This window comes from Dermacentor silvarum, chromosome 3 (assembly GCF_013339745.2).
Source record: "Dermacentor silvarum isolate Dsil-2018 chromosome 3, BIME_Dsil_1.4, whole genome shotgun sequence".
NCBI classification, from domain to species: domain Eukaryota; kingdom Metazoa; phylum Arthropoda; class Arachnida; order Ixodida; family Ixodidae; genus Dermacentor; species Dermacentor silvarum.
In genome coordinates this window covers 167,395,918-167,414,170 of record NC_051156.1, presented here as the reverse complement: position 1 = coordinate 167,414,170, position 18,253 = coordinate 167,395,918, and the positions used below count along the sequence as shown (strand labels likewise).

The window sequence follows — 18,253 nt, the reverse complement described above, 5'->3', positions numbered from 1 at the left end:
AATCGTCCTAATTCTGACGATGCCAACATCTGCAGCCAGCTCAGAGAGGTCTTTCAGCGGTCTCCGGCGCCTAAAAACATACCTGCGATCCACAATGTCGCAATCCAGACTTACCCATCTTCTTCATGTGCACCAGGAGAGAACTGCTGCACTTGATTTAGATCGGGTTATCAAGGAGTTTGCTTCTGGAACGGCTGAAAGAAAATTAACTTTCGGGAACATTTGAAATTCGGAAGATACAGAAAGTGAGAATTCCACATGAGCAAAGTAGTTTCGAAAGGAATAGCAATGGCTGCGCCTTTGTTTTCTGTCTGGTCTCGTGCAAGCGACAAATAAACAAATTTATAACCTGAACTGTGTTGCCGTGGTTGCTGCCAGACCGGGAGATAAAGTGCCGGCCTCTGGTTCCAATGGCATAGCTCGCTCTCCCCCTCCCCGAAGTTACTCTGTAAGTGTGGAGCCTGCCCACACCAACACTCCACGCCCTCCGTACCGGTCCCCAGTCAAGTGCGTGCTCCCCCTCCCCTCCCCCCCAAAAAATCTGGCTACGCCACTGTGTGGTTCATAACTGTAGGTGAGAGTGCTGGCTTCATGGTCCACTTACTCGAAATATTAGATCTTATGCAACATGGTGGCATGCATGCATGGCATGGCGGGCCTGTTACCACGGCGGTCGCAGACAACACTTGCGATTTATATAGAGAGGAAGTGGACACCTTTAGCTACTTCTAGAATTTGGGAGTTTCTTGGCGCCGTCTAACAGTCTGAAAACGCAGAAGTTTCGTAGCTTTTTTTTGTGCCCAATGTTTCGTCTAATGAATAATTGCTTAATGGTTGGCCATGTGTGATTGATATATCGACCTGGAAATTAAGAAATAACTGATTGGCGGATTATTCGGCCGCGTTTAATGCACTTGTAACATACCCACGAAACACAAAACGTCTTGAAAACTTCTCGGAACGGCGACAAACGGCTATAGACGTCTTTGTCTACGCGAAGACGTTAAACCGATGTTATTGGAAACATTATGTAGCATGAAGTACGGTTAATACGGTAAACAGCCCACCTCTGGCGTCACCGGAGTATACTTTGGTGAACGCCTTGAGAGCGTGTAACTCAAGAACTTTTTTAGATGTTTTTGTCGGAAAATGTGCGACAAAATGCGCGTGCCCAACGCGCAGCGTTACATTCCGTGCGACTTTAACAAGCCATATGCAATCCGTTAACGTCGCATCATATAGCCTTTCGCTGCTTTCCCCCTTTGGGTGAACAAGCAGAAAAAGCCTGCGGGGTTATTTGATTCCTTTCCGATTTTTTCACTCGATGAGTCTGTCACGACAGTCAAAGTTTAGAAAAAGAAAAGGTCACAGTTTCGCCCTAAGGGCGAAGCAATGAATGCGATAGCAACACAGCAATGTCATACGAAGTAAGGTGAGCGGCTTTGGTAGCAATATGGATTGTAGTAAACATGAGCTGATTAAGTAAGCAGGTGTGCTGCGGCGTAAGTAGACCGACATGAAGAGAGACTCGATGACCACGAGAAGGCGCGTGTGAAACGGTGGTGTTGATGAGAAGCGCTTCCCGTGGGCAGCGCGTGCATGCGAAGGGACACACCTGTAGCGCTGCACTGCCGATCCGGGTAGCATTGCATGTGTAGCGTGTGTTGGAAAATGTGGCCCGACTATTACTAACTGAATGAACAAGCGTGGTGTGAGCGCGCACAAACAAACATGAATAGATCACACTGAATGACTGCAGACAACGACTGTCAAAACGCTGGCAGCAAGCGCAAACGCCGCAGCGGCGAAGGTACAGTACGTGCGGTCTATCGCTTCAACGGAAACTGAGCGGCGAATGCACGGCGCATAAAGGTCAAAGCCGTGGGTAGAGTGACCTAGAGCCGTGGGGAGATAAGAGACGGTGCGGGCGGAGAGACGAGCGCGGTTGTTGGCAGAGTAGAAGTGCGCCCCCCCCCCCCCCCCCCCGCTTCCTCCGGCGCTGGCTTCCCGCTTCCTTGCTTGCGCGTGGGAGATTGAGTGCGTTCGCTCTCCGCGACAGCGCGCGTCCCCGCACGCTTCCGCTCGGGCATACGGCGCGCGGCGAAGATTTTATCTATAGGGAACCTCACGGCGACGACAACGGCGACGCCGACGGCAGAAATCCGGTTGAAGTGTCCATATAATTGCTATCGCAATAAAAAAAAAGAAAACGCCCGGGCACACACGCGCGCGCCCGTTCAGCGTCCTTATCAGAGCCGTGCCTTCCTTTCCCTTTGCGTGAACAAGCGGTGAAGAAGACGGCCGGAATTGCGATACCAGCTATCGTCACCAACAAATCTGGCCGCGCGCAGTCGCAAACGTGCGCTCCGTTTGAGCGAACTGCTATCTGCTCTTGGACCACGTGTCTTGGACCGCACCAGGGGGGCGCGCTGAAGTTTCCGTGAGCGATTCAAAGGGCCGTGCTCATACTCGCAAGCGTTCGCTCGCCAGTGCTCATGCTTCTCTTCCCAAGTCTTTTGCTCACGTTCAAGCCTTGACCAGCGCCTGCAGATACGGTGCAGTTCCTTACGGTACGTATACGTTTACCTGCTACAACTTGCACGCCACTTTTGTTTTGGCGGGCCCGTGCTGGCGCGAAGTTTAGACTCAAATATATTTGCAAGCACGGTATGTAGCAGAACGTTCTTTTGTGATCTGGGAGGTAAAGCCGGAGTTTCACATAATCGGTTGAATGATTACAGAAATTCTAGCTGCGTGTGGCCTTTAAGGTGGCAGCAGCGTGCTGCATTGCGTAGTATACCGGGACTTGGCTCTCTTGGCTTCTCCTCTGTGTAGTTTCCAGCATAGGCGCCGACTACGGGGGAGGGGGGGGGGTCTCGAGCCCCCTCCGGAATTTTCCCGGGGGGGATGAGCTCCGCCCCCCCCCCCCCCCCGGAGATCTGTAGCCTAGCCCCCCCGCCCCTAAAATGTCATTACCGGAGTTCTGTTGCCCACATAATTTGAGGATTCTCTTGCGTTGCCTCCACATTTTCACTTTTGTTGTGGCTAAAAGCTTACGGCACCATTGTTGGCGTGGACGTGCACGGCTTTTAAGTTATACTTTCGCTTTATTTCGGCAACTCCTGACAATAGGAGGACAAGCGCATTAGAAGCACCAGCGGCGGCTACCTCATCCGTGTTTCATCACTTCAAGATTTGTTTTTTTTTTTTAATTTCCGCTGAGAACACCATGCACAGACACAATATATTTAAATATATACACAGGACAAAGTTTATTATATTTTTTAAAGAGAAGGAGGTAGTCAACTAAATGGATAGCCTATACCTAGAGAATCAATATGTTGATGTATGTTCACCTCACTTCAAATTACTTTGCGTGCTTTTTTGACCCTGAAAAAAAACAAAAAAACCTGCAGACTTCAGTGACCCCTTCGGCAAAATCAACGGCGTGTGAAAAGCACTTGAGTGATATGTGTCTCAATATTGATTCTCTTTCCAGTATGCAATGCTAACGACGGGCGACAAAAAAAAAAGAAAACAAAAAGCTCTTCTAACTATTTACAACATTTACGCATTAAGGATGGAAACATCGCCTCTTGCATGCAGAGGCGATGTTTCAGCGTTGTTTCAGCGTTCAGCGATCTTTCAGCAGATACGGGGTGTTTCAGCAAACACTTTCAAAAAAATTTTAAAGGTTGCCTGTGGCAGATAGCACAATTCTAGTTCATGAGCTAGTCTACTCGAAGAGGTGGACATTACTTGCACAAAAAATTGCAATGCATAATCGACTAATTAGAAAATCACCAATTAGGTTTTAAACATATTAACTTATGGCCCGTGTTGCATTTTACAAATTCTAGCCGTGGAATTCGCAAGGCGGATGCACTAGGAACTAATTCTCAGGATGGCACCAGTTTCAAGATATTAATTGCCGAACATTGCGGAGAAATGCATTGGCGTTCCAGTTACTTTTGCGCTTACACGCCGTGTTTGTTTAGTGGCTATGGTGTTGGACTGCTAAGCATGAGGTCGCGGGATCAAATCACGGCCACGGCGGCTGCTTTTCGATGGGGCGAAATGCTAGAACACCCGTATACTTAGATTTAGGTGCACGTTAAAGAACCCCAGGTGGTCTAAATTATTCCAAGAGTCCTCCACTACGGCGTGCCTCATAATCAGATCGTGGTTTTGACACGTAAAATCCTATAATTTGTTGTTTTCATACTTTTGTGCTTTTATGCATAAAACGACGTTTTGTTGTGAAAGTGACTGGCACGCCAATGTATTTCTCCGCAAAGTTAGAGAATTAATGTCTCGACACTGGTGTCAGCCTGAGATTTAATTCAAAGTGGATCCGCACTCCCCGGCTAGAATTTGTAAATTGCAACATGGGCTTTAAGGTAGTTAGCTAAAAACTTACTTGGTTAATTTTGTTCATTAGTCGATTATGCATTTCAATTTTTTGTCCAAGTAATGCCCGCCTCTTCAAGTAGACGAGCTCATGAACTAGAATTGTACTATCTGCCGCAGGCCACCTTTAAAAATTTTGGAAACTGTTCGCTGAATCACCTTGTATATAGAATTCACTTAGTAACCGAAATGATCCCAAGCCGGATTCACTCAAAATCAGAATAAATAGAAGACTAGAAGTCATGCGCAGCAGCGCTTATATGTGGACTCAAAGTACTAAAAAAATAAAAAAGAGTGCAGTTTGGCCGGGAAGGCAAGGTAGTATTAGTGATAGCGAAGTAGAACACAATTACACGAAGGAAGATTCTTACCGTGTAAATCCGTGTAAGGATCGCACCCGTGTAAGGGCCGCACCCCCATTTTGACAGCCAATATTAAAAAAAAGGCATCCAACCGAGAAGCAATCGCGTTCCGAGCGCTGATTCTGATCGGGCTCAACAGCGAATTGTTGCGCGCAGCGTACTTTCGCGCGTCGCTACTGGATGTCGCGAGGCGGCGATCGCGGAGGTTTACGGCGGATTTCATACTCGTAGTTGGAAAAATGAGGTGAAATGGCCCAGTCCCATGAAAGGCTCGTCAAAATCGCGATAGAAAAGTGTCGCCCTTACACGAGTCTATACGTTAGTTATAGCGGCTATATAAATTGTAGTAAACATTCACCTAAAATTAAAATAGTAAGCATAGTGGAAATAGTGGACATAGTAAGCACGGACCATGTAAGCCTGTAAATACCTCACTGGATGACCTCAAGCACTCGCTTTCACAACGCAAGCATTGTGAAGAACGCCGGCAGCGGAGGCGAACGGTTCGTACAGCCGCACGGTTCACCACAACTCTGAAAATTAGATTCATCATCATTATCTGCTTATATTTATGTCCACTACTGACAGCCTCTGTGAGTGATCTGCGATGACCTCTGTCTTTGAAGTCTGCAACACTAGGGGCGCAGAAATACAGCCCGGCAAGGAAGATAGCGCGCATGAAGTTAGCAGCCATCCCTGGTCGCCCTTTATCATTGCACCCACCAATGATTAGCAACAATTAGATATGGCACGCGGGCCCTATAAGCTTCAGCCGCGCACAGTCATTCACAGCTACGGCAGGGCTAGAGAAGACGCCTGCTCTCCTTCCCATTCGCGTTTGATTACGTGACCTACAACTAACCTGAATATTGAGCGCGTGGGAAATAATGCCCATGAAGCCGCCATCCTTTTCGGCCCACTGTTAGGTGCTTTTTCCCGCACCCACAGGGCCGCTCATGTATATGGCTACTGGATTTAATGCGGAACATCCCGGCGACGACAACCGATTTCCCTGAAGTGTGGATATAATTGCTTTCGCCATAAAGCTAGAAATAGAAAATTGTTAGCAGTGGGTATATATATATATATATATATATATATATATATATATATATATATATATATATATATATGGGTAGGTTTCTGAAAGCTGGTCGCCCCCCCCCCCCCCCCCCCCCCCCCCGGAAAAGTGAAAACTTTCCGCCTATGGTTTCTAGCACCCTAGCAGGCAGGAAAATAGTCTTGCATTGGTGTGGTAACTTCACTTATAGTTGGAGGATTGGAAAACTTTTTGCGGCATGAGATTCGTGAGACGACGTCCTTTAATATAGTGAGGCCATCCTATGATTAGTTCAGTGTTTAGGGTCGCTTTAGGAAGAGAATGGTTTTATTGACATGTGGTACAATACCGCAGGGATATTGTAAGAGACACTCGGAAGGAGCAGTTGCCGGCCTTAATTGTAAGGCTAAGCCCACCTGTTGCACGGCCGCTCGATGAAAAACACACGGTGCGGCCTGCCGCGTCGCGGCGCAGGCAATGGGCGAGAGCTAGCGAGAGCGTGGAAGCGGAGTTGACAGTTGTCGCCGCATTTCGCTAGGAGGGCGCCAGTAGTAGGGGAGCGCTCCACGCGACGCGCGGGCGGGAAGGAGCGCGCGTTCAGCGGGTAGGTCGAGATAGTGCTTGTTTTTCTCAACATGAATCGCTCGCACTGAGTGTCACTCAAGACAGATTGCGCAAGTGTGATATTTTATGCGTTAGGCAAAATGCCGCGCAACTGTTGTGTGCCGTTGTGTTCCACGAATGCATCGAAGGACCCGCAAATACGCTACCACGAGTTTCCCAGTAACGCAGAACGCAGGGCAGCATGGCTGCGAAACATTTCCCGTGAAGGACCCGGTGAGAAAGGAACAGTATGGCAGCCGAATGACAGGTCCCTGGTTTGCACCTTGCATTTTACGGAGCAGGACTACAAGAAGACCGAGGATACTTTTGCCAACGGCTGTGCCGACAGTGTTCACCGGTTATCCAAGCTACATGAGCATGAGGAGCACGCCTGCTCCGAGGAAGAAGCGGCCACGCTTGGAAATAGAATACGATGATGCGCAGTCGCGTGCCGAGTGCTCGGGCAATGCTGCTTCAAAAGGCAGGCCTGTCATTAGCCAAAATGGCTCGTCAAGTGACAGCACTGAAGCCACGACGCCCAACAACTCCGAACTAGGGAATGAAATGTGTGTGGAAATTGCATCATTTTCAGATGCATCATGTCAAACTACATTCGACCTTGTTAAACTGACAGAAGAAGGTCCAAAAAAAAAAAAAAAACGCGCTGCTTCCAAGCGAAGATCGCTCGTATGAAAGGAGCACTGCAGGCCCTTCAAGAAAAAGTGGATGAGGCTGAGGAGCGCGCACAGTTTTATGAAAATAACACGGACATTGCCTGTTTTATGAAGGTGCGCAGTGGTGCTGCGCAACGTGACAAGACTGCCGAGTTCGTTAGAAACCAAGTCCGCAGTTTCTCGACGAAGAAGCCCCACTACAGTGACGTCATTCTAAGGGAATGTGTAATTTGGAAGGCATGCTCCAACAAAGGTTATGAGCATGCAAGGTCCAGAAATCTCTTCAAGCTCCCTTGTCGCTCAACGCTCCAGGAATATGTAGGCCATTCAACAGGTGAAATCGGCGTCACTTCGTTGATAAAGGAGCGGCTGTGCATCGAATTCAAGGGTCTCACTGGTCTCACTCTTACGAGCGCTTCTTGCCAACTGGGCAGGAAATGTTAATATGTCTGTTGAGCGTCTCGTACGCTTGGCTCAAGAACCTCTGGCCAGGAAAGTGCTGCGCCTGTGATTCCAATAACACAGTGATCCTTTATCCACGCACGTGCAATAAAGCAATTATGACTCCCCTGATGTTCACAATGCTTTTGTTTCTAAGGTGTGAGCAACAATCATTCCGGTAATACAACCGCACCTGTCAATGAGCGACTCTCCTGTTGCAAAAGTAACCGTAGCAGAAACATACATTATCGAGGGTGAACAGCGCAACGGCAACAAAAGAGAAAACATGACGCGAAAAATCGCAACTCGCACGAGCAACCACTTCAGATAAAACTAATACTTGCTATATTTAGGTTGAAGCATCGCCGACGCACATTCGGTAAGACGATTACCAATATAGTTAACGCTATAGCAAGTTTATTGTAACCCTTTAAAAACTAACAAGCGCATAGCAGCTGCGCTGTCAAGCCGCGATGCGCCGCAATAATTCCGGCGCTCTCGCTTTCGGTCTCCCCAGAGGCTCCCCTACTGGTGGCGCCGCGGCGGCAGCCCGGAGAACTAGGCGCGCCACGCAGTATCCGCTCCACGCGGCAGGCCGCACCGTGTGTTTTTCATCGAGCGGCCGTGCCTGTTGCTACAACTCAGTAACACCACTACTTAAATAAAAGTAGCATACTCTTGTAAGATATTTGTTTGCAAACCATCTAACTGCTAATGACCTACTGCAAGTCGTGTGTGGATCAAACCATTTGCCAGTTTAATTTCACTCTACAGTAGCTTTTTTATATCATATCTGCAACATAATTCTGAACGTCGTCGTACAGCATAAGATTTTGAAAGTATTGCTTGAATTTATAAAGTAAATGTGACCGAGGTAAAACAACGGCACATATGTTGCTATTTGAAATACCGAATCGCACATCTTTATTGTAAATCAAGTGTGGCTTACTCACTTTTTTCTTCACTGTTGTATTACAGAGCGAACTTCTGTGGGCAGCCAGTGGTATCCAAGAGGGAAGGGACCTGGATTGCTCTGGTTACTGCAGCTACGTCTTATTTTCTGTGGTCGCCTTTTCTACTGTATTAAAAATTTGTAAAATAATTGTACATGTCCTTTAATTTATTAGTAAAGCCACTTTCTCACAAGGTCGGGTAATTTTTTTCTGCATGTTGTTATGCTCGTTTGCTTTGTATGTGTATTGCACATTTTATATATGTTAAAAATGTTATGCATGTTTTTAAAATAATATAATGTAATGCTTCAATTTAATTTTCAGTTCTATGTAGTAACATGTGTACTATAAAGCTAGCATACGGATGCATGGTATGCGGAAGAAGTGGCCAATAATTTTGCTTATCACGTCACTGTAGATTGGCAGTCTATAAATGTTGCTTTAAATACAGCTATAAAAGCCTGCATATTGTTTCTGAAGTCATTATACGTTATGACTTCGGAAACAATATGCAGGCTTTTATAGCTTAAGAATTTTGTTAGACGTCCCCAAAATTCTGTTATAATTTATAACAGAATTCTGGGAACGTCTAATAAAATTCTTAACTTGTTCTTGTCAAGATGTTTTATAAAAGCCTGCATAATGTTTACAAAGCCATTATTACAGAATTCTGGGAACGTCTAATGCAATTCTTGAAGTGTCTTGTCGAGATGTTTATTAGCCAACTTTTTAGCGTACCGTTAGCAGGGCTTACTGAAGTACCTGTAGACGTCCACTGCTAGAAAATGTCTTGACCAGGACAGCTATTAGACTTTTGAATTATCCGTTCAAGACATCTTTTAGACATCAAATAGCTGCTTGTGTATTTCGTGGGATATTCAGAGATACATTATATATATATATATATATATATATATATATATATATATATATATATATAGAGAGAGAGAGAGAGAAATGATGGTACAATGGAGGCGTTATGGTAAACGAAATAACGAAAACGAACTTAGTTATACCAACAGTGTTGAGAGTGGAACTCTTTTCGTCAGGGCAGTTTCAAACTGCCCTGACGAAGAGCCTCTATTGTGCCATTCATTTTTTTATATTTGTATTTCATATCATTGTCTCATTTCTGATACATACATACATACATACATACACACATACATACATACATACATACATACATACATACATACATACATACATACATACATACATACATACATACATACATGGTCAGAGGGCTGTCGGCTTGCCCCCCGGCCCCCACTCGAGAAACACTTGGAACGCCACTGAAGTGAGAACCCCTTGTATGGCGCTCTTTAGGCAGACCTGTCCCTTGCGCCATTAAACACCACCTGTCATCATCGTCATTACCCCCCGATGCGGGGCCTGAAGTCTCCCTTATGTGTAGGGGGGTTCCTCATCGGGCGGCGGCAGGATGCGTACAGGTCCTTGAAATCCTTGAAAACCCTTGAAATTGAAAAGTGCGTTTTCAAGGCCCTTGAAAGTGCTGGAATTTTTTTTTTATTCCTTGAAAATTCTTGAATTTCGTGAGCACTGCACTCTGATATTGACATTGCGACCTCCTTTCTGTTGTAAATCGGCGTCGATCTGACAAAATCCCTATTTCAGAAACAATACGCCGGCGCGAGCTCACATGGTTCCGTTTTGCAGAACTGTAGAGAAAAAAAATAAAAGGCTTCACCGCGTCAAAACGCGAACGGAGCGAGAGACCCGTGCCGCGCTTTGGTGCTGGCTTGAGGCTGGCAGTGTTTACGCTGCTTTCCTCACCCTATCGTTCGTTTCACTCCTCGCCCGTCGGTCTGCCTTGTCTCACTTTCACTTGCGCGCGAGGTGAAGCTAAAGAGAGCTATAGTGAAGAGCAACTTTACCACTGATTCTCAGTGCCTTTGGATGGAGGTTTTGTTAAAATATTATTTATCATAATATAAGTGCAATAACATTACCGTATTTTCCAGTCTATAATTCGCACCTTTGTATAAGACGCAGCCCCCTCAAAACGTCAGTTTTCCCGAAAAAAAAAAGTATATAAGTCGCACCGGTGTATAAGACGCACCTGTTCTTTCTGTAAGCGATTTAGAAAAGTTACAGTGATGTTTTGCTCCGTGAACGTGAGTCACGCGCAAGCCTATCATCATGGGTGCCATATATTTCTACTTCAGGCGTATTTCTGCCGTTGTGCTTGTCGCGTATAAAGTCCAAAGACGATAACATCGTCCCTGCGCGCGTTATGTTGTACGTGCGAGTGAAAGCGTGCGACGGTGAGCCGCCTTTCGCTCACCTTTTCGCTCACCTTTCCGACAACAACAATTTGACGAACGGCTGCTACACCCAGCCGCTCGTCAAATAATTATGGCCTTCCATGAATTTGTATGATTTTAGATGTTCGCGCGACACAAAACTTGTTACGTGCACAAGGTAGGTTTTGATGTCGGTGAAATCCACGCGATGCAGCAGCCCGACATCGCGCTGAAGTTCAGCGTCTTTAAGCTCAAGTGGGAAGGCGCCGGCCGTCGCACAAGCGCACTTTTTCTTCGTAGCGCAATCGCTCAGGTTTATCTGAACCGCGTGCGTATGCACTTAAGTGCATTGTAGTCACCGAACACACCAATTCACTATAAATCCTGAAGTGCAACCTTCCGCTGAATCGTCCGTCGCGCTACTGCCAGCGCCTACGCCTGGGCCGCCTAAGTAGAGTGTACTAGAATACTAAGGTATTCTAGTACACTGTAACCTATAAGGACGGCGACCGCCAACATGGTGGCAACCGCGGATGACGGTAGCGCTCCTTGCGGATGACGTCAAGTGCATACACCCTATAAGACGCACTGACGAAAAATTTAGAAAAAAAAAGCGCGTCTTATACACCGGAAAATACGGTATGCTGAATGTTTTGCAAATATTTGATGAACTAACCCAGCTAATACTGCAGAAGCCTGAGCAGCTGTTGTGAGTGTTCGTTGTGTTAACTTTTAATATTGCGGACTTGAGAAATGATCAAGACAAGACATGCTTTACAAAATTGCAATATACATCTATTTATTATAATATAATGAATGTGTAGCAAGAATACACTGAATGGTTTGGAAATGTTTGTCAAACTTGCCCAGTTATAACTGAGAAGTCGGAGTAGCTGTTGGGAGCATTCATTGTGTTTTGTGAACTTTTCTTTTGGTATTGTTGTGAACTTGCAAAGTGACCAAGTCTAGACATTATTAACATCATTGGGATTGTAGTGAATACATTTATTTCTTTTTATGCTGAACCTATGCTGAACCCTAGGCTGAATGTTATTACAAATTTTGGTGAACTTTCTCAGCCCCTGTTGTAAGCGTTCATTTTGTGTTGTGATCTTGAGAAGTTATCAAGGCTAGACATTTTTATTATAATTGTGATATACATTTATTTATGGTAAGTGCCATAAAACTAGTCATTTTTGGAAATGTTAGAGTAAAGAAACCTGACTTTAGATGCCGCTTTGAGTCCTTGAAAAACCTGTGACAGGTCCTGGAAAGTCCTGGAATATCCTTGAATTTTCGCCTTGATTTTGCCTGAATTTTTGCCTTGACGCACACTCACATACGCTCATGTATGTATGTATGTATATATATATATATATATATATATATATATATATATATATATATGAGCGTATGTCCCCTGAAAAAGGTCGGTCCACGGACCGAAACTGTTGGGTAAATAAACCTAAGATAACCGCGAAGTTGCGCTTCTCATTTTTCTAAATACTCTTGGCCCATTGAAAAATCCAGTTTATATATATACTGATTAATCGCGATTCATTTATTCGAAAATTTTGAGAATTTGAATTGCCCCGCAAAAGGCACTGCTGGTAATAAAATCACTTCCAGCGCTACAGTTGACCTGCTTTAGAGGGGTGTTACGCAGCTGCCCCGATGCCGTGGCCCGTGTGCCAGACAGCAAGAGCAGCAGCAGTAGCAAAGGAAGAGGCAAAGAAAGCTTCGCTTAAAAGAGGTTCGTTTTGAAAAAGCGTTGCCAATGTAGATTTTTTACAGGGCACGAAAGTTGCGCTTGTACCAGGGCCTCAGTGTGCCTTTTTATCGTGTGGCCGTGCTTGTAGTACGATCTTTACCTGGCGCGCCTGAGCTCGCGCCCATACGCCCAAACCTTGCCGCGCCTCCCGCGCGCTTGGACAGCGCTTTGGTAAGCGACATCACGTTTTCATGGCGACGCGCATGTATTCGCGTCGGCTGTGTTGAGCTTGACAACTTTGATTATACTCGCTGACATTTTGCGAAATGTGCTGGTAACTCGCGCGTATCACTTGTGCATAGCTGTTCGATCGGTGCCAATCATGAGCCGCGACAAGAAGGTGAAGCGGTCCAAGACCGCTAACGATGTCTCCAACTCCAGCTCGGGGCCGGTGAGTTCGGGTCTCGTAGCAGAGTTTACGGTTGCTGCATTCCTCTCACCGCTGAAATTACCACTTTCGTTTTACAATCAGTAATGCCGGTGTTAGAGGTTGCGCATTGAAATCGCTCCTTTTATTGTACCACAGACATGCTTCTGTTAAAACCCAATAATTTCTAAGGGTAGCTATGATATCCAGAACGAGGGCCGCGCCGCTTATGACGGGCAGCAACAGCCTATAATGTGTGACTGCGGTCTCGGAGTGCATCTCCTGGAGGCTATTCTATAGCGTGCACGTTCAAGTGATGTAGGGACGTTTGTCGAGGCCACCATTCTGTATCTAATATGCAGCAAGAGTGTTGGTCCGGGATATTTAGCAGCTTGTCTCGTACCGTGGCTTGCGTGCTACACACATCACTCCTAAGTGTGTGCGTCCGATGGTGATGAAGGCTATACTCGCGCAGAACTCTATGTGGCTATGAAGGGAAAGCTACGGAGGCAAAGCGTGCACAAGTCAGAGCGCTTCTGAAAAGACTCCCGCTTTTTAATCCACGTGAGTTTAGGCTGGGGAAGAGAAAACACTTTACTAGCAACAGTTAAATAAGACAGAACACATCACTGAGTGTAAAAGCTTACTTATTTTGCGGCTTTTCCCTTCCGCGTCTGGGCAGACGCGAAACCTTCGCTCATGGAAGCTGCGTCGATTCAGCGTCTGTTCCGAGCAATCAAAAGCACTGTCAAACGCTGTCGGGCTACTTGGCGCGGTAAGACATGTGCAGCAGCCACGCGCCTGTAGCTTCCCCTTCATAGCCACAGAAAGTGGTCCGCGAGTATGGAGTACTTTCAACACAGGGACAATCGGGTCATATAAAGTGTATATCAGGGTGATAACATGGGAAATATTAGTTAAGGGGAAAACATTGCAAAAACCATCCGTAATGATTATCAATGTAAGCGAATGACTAAACGCTTTAGGAAACTATTTGCTTTATTAAAACAGGGATGGACTTGAAGGCATACATTTGTCACGGCGAGGATAATTAGGTACCGTTTGTTGTTTCATTGAGTGATTTCGTAGAGAGCAGAACCGTTAACCAGTACATCTCTAGTGGTACTATAGGTAGACAGCATGTCCATCTTGAAAAGATGTAATGGTTCTTAAAGTGTCCCACAACTCAGTTGCACTAGAGCGCCAGCCTTTCACATTGGCGCTTCTGTGTCGGTGTGCAGCATTGGCTTCTGACGCTACGCGACCACACGCTTAGTTCCATCATGAACTTGCAAGACAGTGCAGTCCTCTATTCCAGTATAGTTGTTTATATACTGAGCTTGCCTGAAGCATATTTATTCTAGCAGGGGCAAACCTCGCACATAAGGTACACACTAAAGACAAACCAAAGTTTTAGTTCGCTGCGAAGCATTTTTTTTTTCTCTGGATGAGTTGATGCCGCATGGCAGCTGCATTGTAGCCAATAAAAACATGGTTTTATTACAGTTTTTATTAGCATAACAAATCCAGCAGGTTGTACTGTCACACACTTGTGGCATCAACATGAGGAGACCATAAATAGAGGAAGGGGATGGATGTATAGCACAGACAATGTGTGTTCACACTCATTGGCACTCACTCACATTCTTACTTTTTTTCATTCACTCATACCAGCACCCACTAAAGCTCATCCCCGTGTGAACTGACACTGATCAGCACTTACGTTTGTACTCACACCAACTCACACTGGCTGCGCATTAACCAGCACTCCTCTTTGTATTCCTGTCCACTTAAACTCACTGGCACTCATTCTCATTTATACCCACGTCCAATCATGCCTTTTTTCACTTACTCGTACACTATCCTATGTCTGTGAAATCGGTCGAGCGAATTCGAGTGAGTGAATGCCGAGTGAGTATGTACGCCATCCCGTGGAAATAAAATTGCATATACTGGATTTGCTGTTCAACACACTGCGTGACCTGCATGAACAGTGCACTGACACCACTTGTGGGGGCCCCTCTTTTTCTGCAGAATCTCCACATGGACTACTTCCAAATAGAGGAGGAAGAAGCAAAGACACGTGATCCGCAGGATGACGAGACTCTCTTCCGGAGGACCTGTGGTGAGATTCAGGCGAACATGAGGAAGATCCTGGAAATGAAGCTGCAGCGGAGATCCGTGGTATGAGTGCAACACCTTGACACTACAGTGGTGCCTCGCTCAGGGAATATTTCACAGAGGGAACCCGGCTTCTCTGGACCAACTAGGATGCATCTGTGCATAGGCATGCCTGCGCATTTCCTGAGCCACCATTCTTTCTTGCCTAGCCTCTCTCTTGTGTTGCTCGTGTCTGTTCTTCAGAGATGTGCTAAAGAAAAAAAAAAAAAACTAGGCAGGTGACTTTAGATCAGTTCTTTCCTGGATCTTAAAATGCCAGGACAGAGACAGAAAAGTTCTTCACAGCACTGTCTTTTTTCCTAATCTAACTGAAGCAGAGCTACTCAAACTGAGTTGAGAACTGTGATGGGTGTAAACATTATTGTAAACATTATTGTAAATAGTTACCTTTTTTCTGTTCTCCACAACCTCTCTCTAGATCTCAAACATCATTTTCCTTGGTAAATACATTGACAAATCGTTTCTATTGTGTTGTATATATATATATATATATATATATATATATATATATATATATATTTTTTTTTGTTTTTGCATGATCAACTAAGATCCACGGACAAATTAATGGGTTTCCCATAAGAAACGATGTCAAAATGTGTCCCACAGAATGAACATCTTGTAGAACAAACCCACCCATGGAACAAATTAAGTTCGTTAGGCGAGGCACCACTGTACAGTGCTTTCTTAACTGTTTACTTGCTGAATTAGCTTAGGAGCAGCAATAAAGAAAAGTTGTTGTTTGTCTGAAAGGAACAGTAATGAGGAAGTGTGGATTACAGTGGCACTGCAATTAAGAATACCGTATGCTTGGCAAGCCGGAAAAATGCAAGAATAAAATACAAAAATGTATTACTGCTTCCGCTAATATGTACTATTTTGGCAGGGCTTGCTTGGCACTGCCTAATTATTGATCAGTGCAAATGCACTATGCTGCCTTCGAATGTAAGTTAAAGGCCAGCTGCAATGAAATTGGTTATCATGTAAAGACTTTGTTTCAAAAAGTGCTAAACATTGCAGTTCAAATTCAAGGGGATGAGTCGTGAAAAGCTTGCGAAAATAGGCATTTTTGATACCGAAGCTCAAGAAAATGCCGTCACAACTGCTCTCTGAAATTGATGTAGAATCCAAGGCATTGCGATCCAGAGAGGGTGCCCTGGCATCGCCTCTGAGATCTCTTCGTTCTGTTTTTCTGTTCACTTCGTGTGATCATGCTCATGTTTACTCGACCAGGCTGACATTGAAAAACTTCGGGTGGAGACGTCCTTGCTGTTCCTGGGACTGAAGAAGATCAACCGCATGGACAAGCATCGGCTCAAAGTGGCAAAGGATGCTGTCAATGAGGTGCTCTATTTCTCTCTTGGATATGATCAGCTGGGCTGACAGTGTCATAATTTATATATCCTTGTTAGAGTTACTTTCTATTCCACATTTGGCTGGCCAAAGAAAGAGTGTCATTGCTAGTCAGAGTAGCTTAGTTGCAGTTATGGCAGGCAATTTTTATACTGGTCACTCCTTCTCAGAGAGCGCTTCTTAACGTTCTTGAATAGTGTTTAAATTGGCAGTGATGAGCTTGCACACACTGCGTGACCTTTGTATGACCATTGAACTAGACAGGGTGAAGTAGTTGTGAACAGTGCCAAGGCAGTGTAAAACCGGGCTTACTCATTTGTGGTCGTGTGCGTTCTGTTAAGCCTGTGGTAATGTAAAGCTATTCTTGTTTGAATGCCTTGATACTGATGTAGAGTTAAAGGCTCTCTTAGGTGGACTTGCTAAAGACAAAATTTGAATCAGTATAGATTGCTACAGTGCATTTATGGAAACTTCATTATGTTTGTTTCTTGCGAAGTTTCGGTTGATTGATTGATTGATTACAAAATTAGATGACCCAGTCACAGAAAAAATTGGAACTGAAAGGGCCATACAATTTTTCCACAATTCCAAGTACTTTCCGTGTATTTGGTCTTGTACTTAGCAGCACTGGCAGTCTCAGAGGTCACGGTTTGCTGGGTACTTCTACTTGCTTTGAGTCAGTGGTCAGCACAGAGAGAGCTTCGCACTGCTGAAAAAAAAAAAAAAAAAGGATAGCACAAACAAAACAGTGTAAAGATGTAGCTCTTCTTCTGTGGGTGACTTCTTTCACAATAAAGTTGGGTAAATTTTGGCCAAATCGTGTTTTCTTTTACGTTCACAAACAATGTAAGTAAATTTTTGTAATCTGAGGTTGACTTTGTCACTTACGAAAACTCTGTTCTCCTTAAAAGTAACTGTTTGGCATCTCTGGGATGCTAATCTATCGCTCTAGCTTGACTTCACATTGGCCTTTAGTGTTGTACTATGTGTAGGGTGGCTTTGCACACAATTTGCAACTGATATGATGTTTCCATGGAGACACTTGATAATGAGGAAGGTGTCCCGGCTTTTCGAATTCCTGTGTGGTTCATAGTGAACTGCAAGTTGGGTAAGGAGGTTGGTTGTGTAAGGAGGTTGGTTGTGCATGTTGGGCTGGATGTGACATACTGTCACAACCAATGGGTTTTGACAGTATATTCTGCATCACATTTTTTTTTAGATATTGGCACAACTGTGGCATAGTCCTGCTCTTTACATATGCACTGGCTATTGAGCTTCCAGCCATAATAAATACATTCCAGTATGTTTAAAAAAGTGCTCTGGGGCTTGCAAGGCTCGGCGCACATGCTCCGAGTAAGAGTCCTTCCCCCTAGTCCTCCTGTAGGCATTATGTGGCTTCTGTAAAATGAGAATATCATTTCGTGGAAAATAATTGTGAAATGATTAAATATATCACGATGTTGGTTAGATGCACAATGAGGGGAAAGTAGAAGAAACAAGGCAACAGACTATCAGTGGCAGCTGATCTCATATATTGCTTGCAATTCTGTGCCAGTATCAAAGTATTGCTTCTTTTTGAAGAGTACTTCCGAGGCATCCAAGCTGTGCTGTGTTCTGAGAGTGTGTTTTCCTTGCACTGCTGTGTTATAATTCCTTCTTGAGTATCCTGACTGTCATAGTGTGTTCTTTATTAAGTTTGTTCAAGCAGTATTACAGTGCATTTTTGAAGCATTCCTTCAACCTGTGTCAGCAAGCTCGAGGCGCCTGCTTCAATGCTTTTCCAGCATCTTCAGTAAACACATGGCTGCTTTGTT

The 18,253-nt window shown here is 45.0% G+C and overlaps 1 protein-coding gene across 6 annotated transcripts in view; it reads left to right on the top strand.

The window, feature by feature from the left end:
- The first annotated feature begins 2,433 nt into the window (after positions 1-2,433).
- The window catches only part of LOC119446011 (THO complex subunit 5 homolog), a 78,876-nt gene continuing 63,056 nt past the window's right edge, over positions 2,434-18,253 (top strand). For 3 of the 6 annotated variants that reach the window (XM_049663814.1, XM_049663813.1, XM_049663815.1), the window contains exons 1-3: positions 12,715-12,932; positions 14,943-15,092; positions 16,320-16,430. In XM_049663814.1, the coding sequence (XP_049519771.1) occupies positions 12,864-12,932; positions 14,943-15,092; positions 16,320-16,430 (330 nt within the window). In that variant the 5' untranslated portion in view covers positions 12,715-12,863. Of the gene's footprint in view, positions 2,571-12,713; positions 12,933-14,942; positions 15,093-16,319; positions 16,431-18,253 lie in introns of those variants that run through there. The other 3 variants (XM_049663816.1, XM_037710317.2, XM_049663817.1) reach the window with 2 other exon arrangements.